General features: G+C 49.7%; 1 protein-coding gene across 6 annotated transcripts in view; it reads left to right on the top strand.

Annotated features, from left to right (window-relative positions):
- The window catches only part of LOC138826393 (lysine-specific demethylase 2B), a 91,785-nt gene that overhangs the window by 30,828 nt on the left and 47,830 nt on the right, over positions 1 to 13,127 (top strand). For 5 of the 6 annotated variants that reach the window (XM_070021504.1, XM_070021505.1, XM_070021506.1 and 2 more), the window contains 2 exons: positions 29 to 182; positions 6,899 to 7,014. In XM_070021504.1, coding sequence (XP_069877605.1) covers positions 29 to 182; positions 6,899 to 7,014 — 270 coding nt within the window. Of the gene's footprint in view, positions 1 to 28; positions 183 to 6,898; positions 7,015 to 11,139; positions 11,163 to 13,127 lie in introns of those variants that run through there. The other variant, XM_070021509.1, reaches the window with a different exon arrangement.

Genomic DNA, 13,127 nt, shown 5'->3' with positions numbered 1-13,127 from the left:
TGACTGCCTCTTTTCTCTCCCTCTCAAGATCTTTTGGCTGATCCCCCCGACCCTGCACAATTTGGCCCTGTACGAGGAGTGGGTGCTGTCAGGCAAGCAGAGTGACATCTTCTTGGGAGACCGTGTGGAAAGATGCCAAAGAATTGAGCTGAAACAGGGCTACACTTTTTTCATCCCGTCCGGTAGGTTCCTTTGTGGCTGATTTGGGATCTTACCACCCATTGGCTATTTCTGCTGCCTTCAGGAGGCTGCTGCATCAAATGATGACTGGGATCTTTGGGTCAGAGGAGGGACTTGGATGTTTGGATCTGCTGCTGTGAGCTGGGACTTTATCTGTCTGGGCCTCAATGTTAGTTAACACATGTACAATCGGAGGTAAAACTTCTCAGAATGGTGCCTGGACTGGGTCAGCTCAGACATGTTTCTTTTTGTTTTGGTTTTTATTTTGGGTCTGGTCGTGGGCCTGAACTCTGAGCCTGGGCGCTGCCCCTCAGCTCTTCAGCTCAAGGCTAGCGCTCTACCACTTGAGCCATAGCACCACTTCCAGCTTGTTTTTTTGCTTATGGATGCTGAGGAATTGAACGCAGGGCCTCAAGCATGCAAGGCAAGCGCTTTACCACTGAGCCACCTTCCCAGCCCCCAGACATGTTTCTTTTTGACAGTACTGGGATTTGATATCTGGGCTTTGAGCTTGCTAGGTAGGCACTCTTCCGCTGAACCATGCCTCTGAGCCCTATTGCCTATAGTTCTGTGGAGATAGACTGAAGGCTTTTGGCTGGTTATCTACTGATTCACTAGTAGATGTAGCCAGTGACTTAGGGGCCAAGGGAGTTAGTTAGGTCTTAGGCTGCATTAATAGAGGCCACATATGGGAAGCCATGTGCCTCTTGGTCATCATACTTTGGAGGATATCAATCTGGAGTAAAGGAGTCTGGAAACCACATAGGGTAACATGAGATTGAAGGAGATGATGGGGTATTTTATGTGAGAAGAGGTGTGTGTGAAGAGAGACAGTGGAAGGATTTCTCTGTTAGGTAGCAAGCTCCCTATCATTGGAGATATGCATGTCTCAAATCCTTCCACTGGGGAGAAGCATGGACAGTATAGGAGTACCCTGTGGCCATTGAGATCCCTTGGGTGGAGAAATTGGCCACATTTAGGTTTCTGAAAGTTGCCCTTGGGTCTGGACACCGACCACTGGTGTGTGATGGGGTTAAGGGATGGTCACAGCTCCCACCACGGAGATGGGGCCTGTACATCTGCACACCCTGTACACCTGTATACCTGTACACTTGTATACCTGTATATCTGTAACCTGTGTATAGGTTGGTATACCTGGGCAGAAGGTAAAGATTTCCCTCAGCAAAATGTGGGATTTCAAGGTGCCTATGTTTTAGTAGGGGTGACTTTATCATCATGGCTCCAGGTCTGTCCTTGGGCCTGTTGCACTCAAGTAATAGAAAGGACCTTTGCTTGGAACCAAGGGCACCGCCTTGGCGGCAGTATGTATGACAGATGTCCTAGCACATGTGGTGTAGAGACCCTGGTAGGAGATGGGCTCCTTCAGACTTGTGCTCCAGCCCTGAAAGTATGGGGAAATGGTGGATTTAGGAAAACACAGGAATGCTTCCAGCCTTGCCGTTGACTCTTTGTGACCTTGGGCTAGTCTTTTCCTCTTTCTGCACCTCAGCTACCACATCTCTGCAATGGGGGCCTGTGGGCCCTCTCTGGAGGCCCTGTGCAGAAGGGAGGCAGCTCATCTCCCGCCCTTACCCCAGGGTGGGAGGGCTCTTGACTCTGATGACTTCCGCAAGTTGGGAAGGGTCTTGGAAGCAGCCTCCGAGCCACAGCACAAGTGTGGCTCTCTTGAAGGCAGGAAGAGGAACTCAAGGTGAACCTTAGCAAGTAGACCTCAGCGAAGACTTTCGGCAGTAGGGGTGATGAGTGAGGTGCTCTCAGGTCTCGATCCCCTTCTGGATCTAGAATTCCTCTGTGTTGCTCAGGCTGATCACAAACTTCCGGGCTTGGTCTCCTATCCCTGATTTTTTGGATGTTCAAGAGGTAGAAAGGGAGAAAATTGGAATTTATCATCTTTGGGGTATGGCTTAGTTTTGTGGCTTAGATCAGTGAAATAAAAAAAAAATAAAATAAAATGAAAAAGCTGCAAACTGATTTGTGTCGGTCCTGGATCTTGAGCTCAGGGCATGGGTGCTGTCACTCACAGCTAGCATTTTACCACTTGAGCCACAGTTCTACTTTCAGCTTTTTTGGTGGTTAATTGGAAATGAGTCTCATGGGCTTTCCTTCTCAGATCTCAGCCTCCTGAGTAGCTAGGATGCTAGGATTATAGGTGTGAGCCACCTGTGCCACCACCATCTTCAAATTTTTGCTAAAGATGGATATTAATTAAAAATAAAAGGGTCAGGCTATAGCTCAGTAATAATGCACTTGCCTAGCATGCTTAAGACCCTGTGGCAGAGGGGTGGGGATAGGGGGAATGGGGGTGGGGTGGGGTGGGGTGTCAGTTTTTAGTACCATAAAACAAAAGAGAAAGAAAAAAAACCATCTTGTTACTGTTTCATGACTCTTCTGACAAAGTTAGAAGTTCAACTGAACCTTGGTATCCCCAGGAGGCTGGGTCCAACACCACCCATGGATGGCAAATCCAAGTCTAGATGACTCACAATAGCTAAAACAATGTAAATGCCGGCTATTGTTAAGGGAATAATGATCAGAAAAAAGTCTGTGTATGTTCAGTACAAATGGGATTTTTTTTCTCCCAGATAATTCTGCTTTGCTGTTGGTTGGTTCATAGATGCAGAGCTGTCTCCCTTCTTGTGTTGGAAGGTATTGGGGTTTGAATTCAGGGCCTTGTGCTTCTAGTCATCTGAGCAATGTCTTTCAGCACTTTCTGCTTTGTTTTTGAGTAGGGTCTTGCTTTTGTGCCTAGTCTTCCTGTTTATGCCTCTCAGGTAGTAGCAGCCTCTCACAAGTAGGTAAGATTGTTCTGAGACCCCGCCACTTGATTGGGTCTATAGGCGGGGAAGGTGGCTCAGTGGCAGAGGGCTTGCCTAGCATGCATGAAGCCCTGGGTTCCATTCCTCAGTACCATAGTCATAGCAAAAACTGAAAGTGGCGCTGTGGCTCAAGTGGTAGAGTGCTAGCCCTGAGCAAAAGAATTTGCTCAGGGACAGTGCTCAGGCCCTGAGTTTAAGCCCCAGGACTAGCAATAAATAAATAAATAAATAAATAAATAAATAAATAAATAAATAAATAAATAAACAAACAAATAATAGACTCTGAGTGCGAAAGCTCTGTGGTAAATAATTGACTGATGCAGGAGGCACTGTGCAAAAAACAAAGCAGAAAGTGCTGGAAGACATGGCTCAAATGACTAGAAGCACTGGGCCCTAAGTTCAAACCCCAATACCTTCAAACACAAACGTGGGAAGTGGAACAGTGGCTTGCTCAGCTCCAGGCAGCAGATAGCAGCGGGGCCTGCTCATTTTGCCAGAAGGAAGCAATTCAGACTGGTATGTGAAATGTCCCCATGTTGTAGCACACCCCTGGACCTGACATAGTATGTATTGACCTTTTTGAGCCTCTGGTACCAGCCACATGGTCCTCTAGAGAAGAGGCCAACCTTGCTTTATGCCAGCAGTCATGGTGTCCCTGGGCTACCCCTGCACAGAGGGTTCACTGATGCTTGTGACGGAAGCCAGGGCCTGAGTGGGGTGTGGCATCCGAGGTTATCTCTGTTGTGGCTGAGAAGCAGAGACAGAGGTGAGGAGGAAGATGTTGGATTCTGAACTATGAATGTGGAGATTAGGGGTGAGGCTGACTCTGTGCCTCCGCTGTCCTTGGCCCCTCAGGTCCTAGAGATGGGTTTTGTGTGTGACCACTCTCCTCCTGTGGTTACATCTATCCCTTGCTGCTTGGCCTCAATAGCCTTTCCTTACTGCCTTAATATTGCTGATGGCAGATGCCAGCCTCCCCTGCCCAGTCCCAGCCCAGGACACCCGCACACAGGCTTCCTGTTGTCAAGAATGAGCTTCCCTGGGGAGGGTTGGTACAGAGGCAGTTTCTGAGAGCTGTGGTTTTCCCATCCTGATTCTTCCTAAGGGTGGTGTTGGGGCAGCCACGCAGATGTAAGCAGAGCTGAGGGTCGGGGGCGGGGTGGGGGGCGGGGGAGAACTTGGCAGTCGTTATAGGGGATCCTGCTTGGCCTATAAGGCTTTAGGGTAGGAAGGAAAACAGCAGAATCCTCTAGAATCCCTTGATTATTGGGCATTCAGATTCCCTGCCATAGCAGCTCCTCTGTTTTCTTTTTTCTTCCTTGTTCATACATGAGGATAATAAACGTAAGTCAGATGTGTCTGTGCCCCCACCTCCAGGAGAGAAGGGAGAGTCCAGGCTGGTAAATACAGGCTTGTGTGGCTGCCACCTTTGCCAACTCTACTAATATCAGGCAGTGCCTCTGTCTTAAGTTCTTGCTCACCAAGTTTCCGCAAAGGAGGGTGTAGTCTCCTTCTGGTGGGCATACAGGCTACAAGAGGGGAGTCTGATGGTACCCCTTGACTCCCTGGTCAGCTTGGGAATGGTCTGGAAGCCAATTTGGGCTTGGGCTTAGGAGGTCACGTGGAGGATCGTAGTAGGAATGGGCGTTACGGGTCTGGTAGTCCTCAGTCCCAGGCTTAGGAAGCATGGCTTGAATAATGCCAGTGTTGGTAATGGTAGCAATAGCAGACAGCATAGCTCTGCTTGGTGAAAACATAGAAATGTAGTTCTGTGAAGATCAGCTGGCAGGCAGCAGAGGCGGGGCACTGGAAGCCAGGTCTCTTTCTGCACAGAGGGTTTGAAGGTGCCCGCAGTGGCATAGGTGGCCACCGAGCAGCATCCTCTGATGACCCACACCAGGAACTTGGGCATGGAAATGCAGAATGTGGTTACCTAAAGCCAAGCCTGTGCCCAGTGAGAGGGAGCTCCGGTGCTGAGAGGCTTCTGCTGCTGGCTCAGGAGGACAGCCAGCTTGGCCCTCCAGCGGCTGAGGGTCCAGTATGGTCTCTTCTTTTCCCGGAGGTGATAGCTGACTGACTCGTGGCTGTTGGGTCCCAGCTCACCAAAGGGGAGGCAGGAACTGCTGGGGCTGATGGGAGGAGGTAGGCTGGACTCTCAGATTTTCTGTCCAGCAGAACAATGGGTGCCTGGGTCAGAGAAGAGGCTCAGGATCTCTGGCAGATGCTGCTCCCTCCCCCCAGCCCACTCTCCTCTGTCTTCTGCTGTTTCTCTGCCTCCATCTGTCCAGCCTTCACTTCTGTCCCCCAGGACTCTAAGGCAGTGCAAAGTCAAGGCTAAAAGCTGAGTTGCTTCTTTCACTAGCCGTAAGGTTCATCAAGTGGCTCAACTCCTTTAGCCTGTGTGTGTGTGTGTGTGTGTGTGTGTGTGTGCGCGCGTGCGCGCGCGCACACACACACACACGCGCGCGCGCGCCAGTGTTGAGTCTTGAACTCAGGTCCTGGATTGCTGTCCCTTGGCTTTTTTGCTCAAGGCTAACACTCTACCATTCTACCATTTTGAGACAGCTCCAGTTCTGGCTCTTTACTGGTTAATTGGAAATAAGAGACCCACAGACTTTCCTGCCAGGGCCGACAACAATTTCTGCCTCCTGAATAATTAGGATTACGGGTAGAGCCACCAGGGCTTGGCTAAGCCTCAGTCTTGACATCTGTGAATGGAGTTGCTATAAAACTACCTCCAGCGCTGGCTCTAGTCATCCATTACAAGAACTTGCCATGTGTAGTCACCTTGTCCCTAGCCTTCATAGGCAGAGGCAAATTTCCTGGGTTCAAATCCTGACAGATAACTTCTCTCTTTTTTTTTTTTTTTGGACCAGTACTGGGGCTTGAACTCAGGACCTGGGTACTGTCATTGAGCTCCTTTTGCTCAAGGCTAGCATTCTACTACTAGAGCCACAGCACCACTTTTGGCTTTTTCTGCTTATGTGGTACTGAGCAATCTCCCCCAGGGCCTCATGCATGCAAGGCAAGCACTCTACCACTGAGCCACCTTCCTAGCCCCGACTTCCCTTTTTCTGTACCTCAGTTTCTTTCTCTGTAGATGAGGGGCTGAAAATAGCATGCCCTTTGTAGAACTTCTGTGAGAATTAGGGAGCTGAGTCCTGCCCCCAAGCTCTTAGATTGTACCTGGCACAAGGGAGCACTCTAGCAGGGAAGGCTCTGGCCTGGGAGCCCAGGGAGGTGACAGGACATGGCCCTTTGCTCTTGAAAGGGAGAGCTGTTGCACCACCAGGTGGATGCAGAAGTCAGGTGGGTGCAGGAGCCATGTGTCTAAGACCACCCCCTGGAAATGCTCCTGGGAACATTTGAAGTCAAGAAGGTATACTCTGAGAATTGGAAGTATGACTTGGGTGGTAGAGCGCCAGCCGATGAGCAAAAGTGTTAGAAACCAATTCTGAGTCCTGGTCCTGGTCACTGTGTAGCCATGGTTCTGCCCAGTTCCTTTTCCACCCCTCCTAAGGCTGGTGCTCTAGGGGGTGGGGGTTGAGACATAGGCTCAGGAAAGATGTGCAGCTTCCCGGCCACTGTGGAAATAGGGCCTCTCTTTGTCTCTGTTGGCAACTGCAGCTGGGTCCCAGGAGGAAGGCTGGATGATTGAGAGCCTCAGAGAAGAGGCTGGTTTATAGCTTCCCAGCACTGGACTTGAGTTAGCCAGGACCAGTAAGACTTCCAAGCTGGGTCCTCCATGCCAGCTAGGAGCCTCCACGGTCTGCATCAGGCCCCCAGTGCCCTCCTGTGTGCAGTCTTTCCCTCCCTCCAGCCTGTGAGGAGTGGGTCCCCAGGGGCCAGGGCTCACCCTCGCTCTGCCCCTCCTTGTCCAGGTTGGATCCACGCAGTCTACACCCCTGTAGACTCTCTGGTGTTCGGCGGGAACATCCTGCACAGCTTCAACGTGCCCATGCAGCTGCGGATCTACGAGATCGAAGACAGAACCCGGGTAAGGAGGCTTCCTTCTCCTCTAATGGGGTGCGGCCTCTTCCACCCCCGCCTCAAGCTGGGCCTTGGCTTTGATCCCACAAGAATCCTTTCCTCAAGCTCCTGGAGTTTCTGTTCATCTCCGGGCCTGAGGCTCCCCCCCATCCCCCAAGCCCCACTGAAGAAAAGGAAGTGTTTCTTGAGAAGGCAATGTGACCTATCAGGAATTGGACTTTTTGTTCTTGTCTGGTGTGGAGAGATTGAGGATCTTCTTGGAACGAAGCCTGGCCTGGGATAAGGTCAGGTCCTGGCTGTCCTTTCAGGTCATTTCTCTGGCAGTCCATGTCTGTGAGTCCCCTCCCAGGTCCCCAGCTCAGTGCTCATCTCAGTGCATGCTGGCAGTGTCTCATGAGGTGCTCATGCTTCCCAGGCCCAGGCATGCCTGGGGCCTTGACAGTAACAGTGCCTTTGGTGGTTTCTCATGGATCAGCTCTCCCCCACCCCACACACTCAGGGACCAAGGGCCCACAAGTGCCTAGCACTCTGTGAATTTCCCCCAAAAGCCTTGATGCCTGGGACCTTGCCATCATCCCCCCTTTTCCTGCTGTACTTTTTTTTTGGGGGGGGGTGTCTGGTTGTGGGCCTGAACTCTGGGTCTGGGTGCTGTCCTTCAGCTCTTCAGCTCAAGGCTAGCGCTCTACCACATGAGCCACAGCTCCACTTCCGGCTTTTTTTCTGCTTATGTGGTGCTGAGGAATCGAGCCCAGGGCCTCATGCATGCAAGGCAAGTGCTCTACCACTAAGCCAGCTTCCCAGCCCTTCCCTGCTGTAGTTTGACCACATGTCCCCATGCATTCAATACTGGCCCAAAGGTCCCTCTTTGATTTTTTTATGGGCTATTTAAGTTTTTATTTAGAGGAGATCAGGAGATTGAGATCTGAGGATCACCTTTTAAAGCCAGCCTAGGAAAAAAAGTTCCCATGAGACTCTTGTTTCCAATTAACCATTCAAAAACCGGAAGTGGAGCTATGGCTCAAAGTGGTGGAGCACTGGCCTTGAGCAAAAGAGCTTAGAGACAGTGCCCAGGCCCTGGCCTGAGTTCAGGCCCCACAACCAACCAAAAAAAATTTTTTTTCTTTAAAAAAATGGTCACTAAAAAAAAAAAAAAAAAAAAGGTCACTATTTGAAATGTACAATGGTTTCAGGTATATTCACAAATGTAACCTTCATTACTAATTCCAGAACATTTTTGTAATCCCTGACAGAAGCCCTGTGCCCATTAGCAATTGTTCCTTCCCCCCCCCCTCCCCCCCGCCTTCTCCACCAACTTCTGTAGCCCCTTATCTACTTGCCTCCCTAGGGACTAGCATTTGATGTAAATGGAATCCCATAATGTGTGGCCTTGTGTGTCAAGCTTCTTTCATTCAGCATTATGATTTCAAGGTTTATCTCTGTTGTAGTATGTCTCCCCACTGTGGGTAGACTACGCGGTTTCTCTTCTCATGGAGGTGGACCCTATAGGAGCATCGCAAAGCTGCTCCAGGCTGCATCTATTTTTCCAGTTTGTTTACAGGCCTACATTTTCATGGAATTACATACCTGAGATGAGCTCTTAGCCATTCTGTGTAATTGGTATCTTGTATTAGTCCTAGCATTGAGGGGCTGGGACCAAGGGTCCTGGAGAACACTTGGAGCAGTCAGTTGTGATACCAGGTCTGCTTACCTTTCTGCCCAGCAGATTTGCTGTCTGATGCCCAAGTCTGCAGAGACCCAGATCTAGACCATGATCTTGTGCAGATTCCCTGGCTCGTGGACGTTCTTCAGGCTAGCCCCTGTCTGGAGCACGTGCCCTGTGCCATTTAGGAGAACGGCACTGTTGGGGCACAATGGTCATGTCTCAGTCTGAGTCAAGCTCTTCTGGACTTGGGCCAGCTGTTCTTTGGCCGACCCTGAAGAAGAGCCCAGTGTGTTTGTGAGCAGACCAGAGGGTGTAGGTAGACACAGAACAGTCTAGAGGGAGAAGTCAGGCCTGGACTTCCCAGGCTATTCCCTAAAGCTGGAGTCAGGCTGGGGTTTCTGAATGCTTTGGCAACTTAACTGGAGCTCTGTCCCCTCCCCTGGAGATCTGATTGTACATTGCAGAGGATCTGAGCCCTGTTCTTTCCCTCTCCCCCACTGGCGGCACTCAAGGCCTGGAGGCAAGGTAAAGGAGGGCCCCCAAGCCTCACACGGATCTCTGTGGCATGGTGCCCACATATGGATGTATGACAGGGCCTGTCTCCCCAAGGCCTCCTCTGCCTGTCCTCTGAGTAGGCAGGCCTCCTGTCTGGCTTCGTTGAAGTAGGTTGCTGGCTGGGGAGGGGCTGTGGAGTAGGCTAGGCTGGAAAAAGCAGGCTTTTTAATCTGCTTTGATTTCTGGTCTTTGGAGAGGGCTTGGCTGCAAGATTCAGTTGTTTATATTCTAGGAGTCAATGCAGACAAAAGGCACTGAGGAGAGTCCTGCAAGCCCAATAAAACGCCAGAGTTCTTGTCAGCTCATTACAGCTTAATTCCTTGCATCCCTATGAGCTCCCTTAAGAAGGTTATGGCCATTAAAAAAATTTTCTTTTCAGCTGGGCGCTGGTGGCTCACACCTGTAATCCTAGCTACTCAGGAGGCTGAGAATCATGGTTCAAAGCCAGCCCAGGCAGGAAAGTTTGTGAGACTCTTATCTCCAATAAACCACTAGAAAACCGGAAGTGGCGCTGTGGCTCAAGCGGTAGAGCGGTAGAGCTCTCGCCTTGAGCTGAAGAGCTGAGGGACAGCACCCAGGCCCAGAGTTCAAGCCCCATGACCGACCAAAAAAACAAAAAAAAGCCCAAGGACAGTGCCTGGGCCCTCAGTTCAAGCCCTAGGAGCAGGAAACTTTTGTTTTGTTTTTGTTTTGTTTTGTGGGAGTCCTTAAACATGGCTTTGTTTGGAATCAAGTGCTGTAGGTCGCGCAGAGGAAGTGTCAATTTGCAGACTGTCTTAGAAGAGGAATTTGCCACTGTGGCTCAAGATGGGGGGCCCTATCCAGACAAGATGTCAAGATTCTCCATGGTTCAGGAAGCCTTGTCTTGCTCTCATTGTTTCCCATTTCTGGGCTGGATGGTAGGTGACCTTATCCTGTAGCGTCCCTGCACATCAGGCAGCCAATCAGGTGCAAGCCTTTGAGGACTGGTGGAGAAAGTTTCCCAGCTCTGAAGATGATGATGGTAGAAAGCTTCAGCAGAGTGGATATGCTGCATGCTCATTCCTTTAACATCAGATCACAACGACAATGATACACTTTTAACTCAAGTTAAGCTAATAAGAGGTAGGAAGCTGGGCACTGGTGTCTCACACCTATAATCCTAGCTGCTCAGGAGGCTGAGATCTGAGGATCACAGTTCAAAGCCAGCTTGGGCAGAGAAGTGGTGGAGCGCTAGCCTTGAACAGGAAGAGGCTCACGGATAGCGTCCAGGCCTTGAGTTCAACAACAACAATAATAAAAAGATAGGAAGGGCCAAATGAAAAATCCTGCAAACTACTGCCTCTTATACTTGTCTCTCTTTTTTTTTTTTTTCTTAAATGGCTCAAGTGAAAGCAGCCTTCTCTGAAAAGGTAATGCCAGCTTGTGCTTCCCCTCATAGCCAGTGAATCTGTTTGGAACGTGTAAATAATTTACCTTTCTGCACCCTTTTCCCCCTACCATCAGATTTTTTTTTTCTTCCACTGATTTTTTTTTTTTTCCAGGAGAAAAACAAATTTTAAGATCCTTCCACCCACCCTCATGTTACTTTTTCAGCTCCTTGGCACGGGGAGTTCTGAATGCATGGAGGCTTGCGCTGTCATCTGCAGGGGCACTCCCTTCTCAGATGACCTGGGACTCTGAGGAAGGGTTCAGGCAATGTGCCGCTTGAATAAGCCTTTGGAACTTAAATTGAACCCTTGAGATCCACTGATAGATTTGGTTACTTTCCTGGCTGGGAACGGTAGCGCTTTCTGACTGCCTTGCCTTTTGTTTTTGGACTGAGGTTGATTAACAGCTCAGTTCTGTTGAGGCTCCAGGTTTGTCATCAAATAATATCGAGCAATCCTGTGTTTAATGTTCCCAGGCATGTGGCTGAAACCTTTTGAAGGCGAAGGGTGGAAGGCGACAACCTGTTTGTAAGTCAATTCTTTGCAAATTTTGCTTCCTGCAGCCCTCTCTTGGAAAAAAAAAATTAAAAAAATTAAAAAAACAACAACAACACAAAAGACCCAAACCCTTGAATTCCTTCATCAGCATTTATTTTCACCCAGCTGGTTTCCCTTGGGTTCAGCAATAAACAGGGGAGATTTATCTTCCCTTCCTGAAATAGAGCCTGCCCTTCCAATTTTTTTTTCCTCCCATGTTAGATTCTTAGGCATCCTGATAGCCAGTAGTGGCACAGTAGTTTGGACAAGTGTCCAAAAATTTGAAAAGTCAAAATGTCATTTGAGTCAATTGTCAGTTGCATGAGAGTGTAAGTTCCTCACCTTGCATTTTAGGGGTTGACAGTTTTTTTCAAAGTCATTTCGCCCTTGCTTTGAAATAGGGGTGGGGCCAAGTACCCTGCCCTTCTTCATCACAGGAGATCACAATCTGCTTCATGCCCAAGAGCCCACCTCTTTCATAAACTTCAGGGGTACTGATTTAATATTTGAAAAACAATTATTAATATATATATGTATATGTATATGTATACTTTTACTATCCTAGCAGTGCCATTGAGGTTCTCATAAAGTAGCTGGAGCCAAGGAAAACGCTAGACTGTGATCCAACTCCATGCATCTCCCCAAGGAACTAAAAAGCATGTGACAACCTTGATCACGTCCCAAAGCATGTCATCCACCAGGCACAGGGAGATCAAACGGACCCAGTGTGCGGATGAAGTAACAACCCAGAACGGGAAAAGGCCTCATGGCTGGAATACAAGTTGGCAGGCGTGGACAGGGAGCTGAGGGCAGGCAGAACGGAGGCACACGGAGGATGGCAGGAAAATGTGTTTTAGGGCAAATGGAAGATAGTGATCTGCTTGTATTGGTCTGTGTACCCCAGGTATAATACTGCCCTGAGTGTGAGCAGATCAGGGACAGGGTAGGAAAAGGGAAGAGGGATCTCTGGTTCACAAACATACCCTTGGCAAGAGGGCAGGCCAGGTGTGAGTTTGGACACGCTAGACCCATTGTATAGCATCTGAAGGACCCTGACACATCCTTGTTCTTCCTCTGCCCACCAGTTTCCACAGGTTCCCCTGTGCTGGAGTCATCAGTGGTGTTTCTCCTTCCTATCTCTTGCTGTCATTTCCTCCACACAGGCTCCTACCTGCCATCATCTCAACCCCCCTGGGACCTAGGCCTTTTTGGCGGGGTCCAGTCGTGGGGCCTGAACTCTGGGCCTGGGCGCTGTCCCTCAGCTCTTCAGCTCAAGGCTAGTGCTCTACCACTTGAGCCAAAGCGCCACTTCCAGCTTTTTTTTTTCTTCTGCTTATGTGCTGCTGAGGAATCGAACCCAGGGCCTCATGCATGCAAGGCAAGCGCTCTACCACTGAGCCACCTTCCAAGCCCCAGATACCTAGGCCTTTTTGATAGTGTTCTATACTCACTGTCTCCACTTGTAAGAGACCCCCCCTCCCCCAAGGCAGAGTCTCCATGTGAGTCCAGTTCCAGACCCACTACTGATGGGGACTTGAAGTCCCCCGGAGCCTTTGGTAGAAGCCAGGCCGGGCAGTGATGTGGAGGTGAGAGGAGCAGCAGAGGTACACCTCTGAGACCCCAAATTGGTAAGGCCAGATACCCCTGTCCTCTTCATTGGCCTTCCCCGCTGGCCTTCTTCTGTAGTACTGTACTACAAAAGGGTATGAATGGGGAGGGGGCAATCGAGAGGAGAGACCGAGTATGTGCCAGAATATTCTAGAATGAGGAGTCCATGTCTGTGGTGTAGCTGGAATTAGGCAGGGCTCCCATCCTCAGGGACTGGCAAGGTCAGGGAAGAGCTCTGTTTTTCTCCATCTGACAGAAGCACAAAGTGGAACCCTGTTGGTTCTCCTTTCTGGACATGCAGCTCAACCAATGAAGTGATGTCCTCACTCAGGCCTCTTCCTCTGTCTC

This window comes from Dipodomys merriami, unplaced genomic scaffold (genome assembly GCF_024711535.1).
Source record: "Dipodomys merriami isolate MVZ:Mamm:240054 unplaced genomic scaffold, mDipMer1.0.p SCAF_142, whole genome shotgun sequence".
NCBI lineage: Eukaryota > Metazoa > Chordata > Mammalia > Rodentia > Heteromyidae > Dipodomys > Dipodomys merriami.
This window is presented reverse-complemented; position numbering and strand designations above follow the sequence as displayed.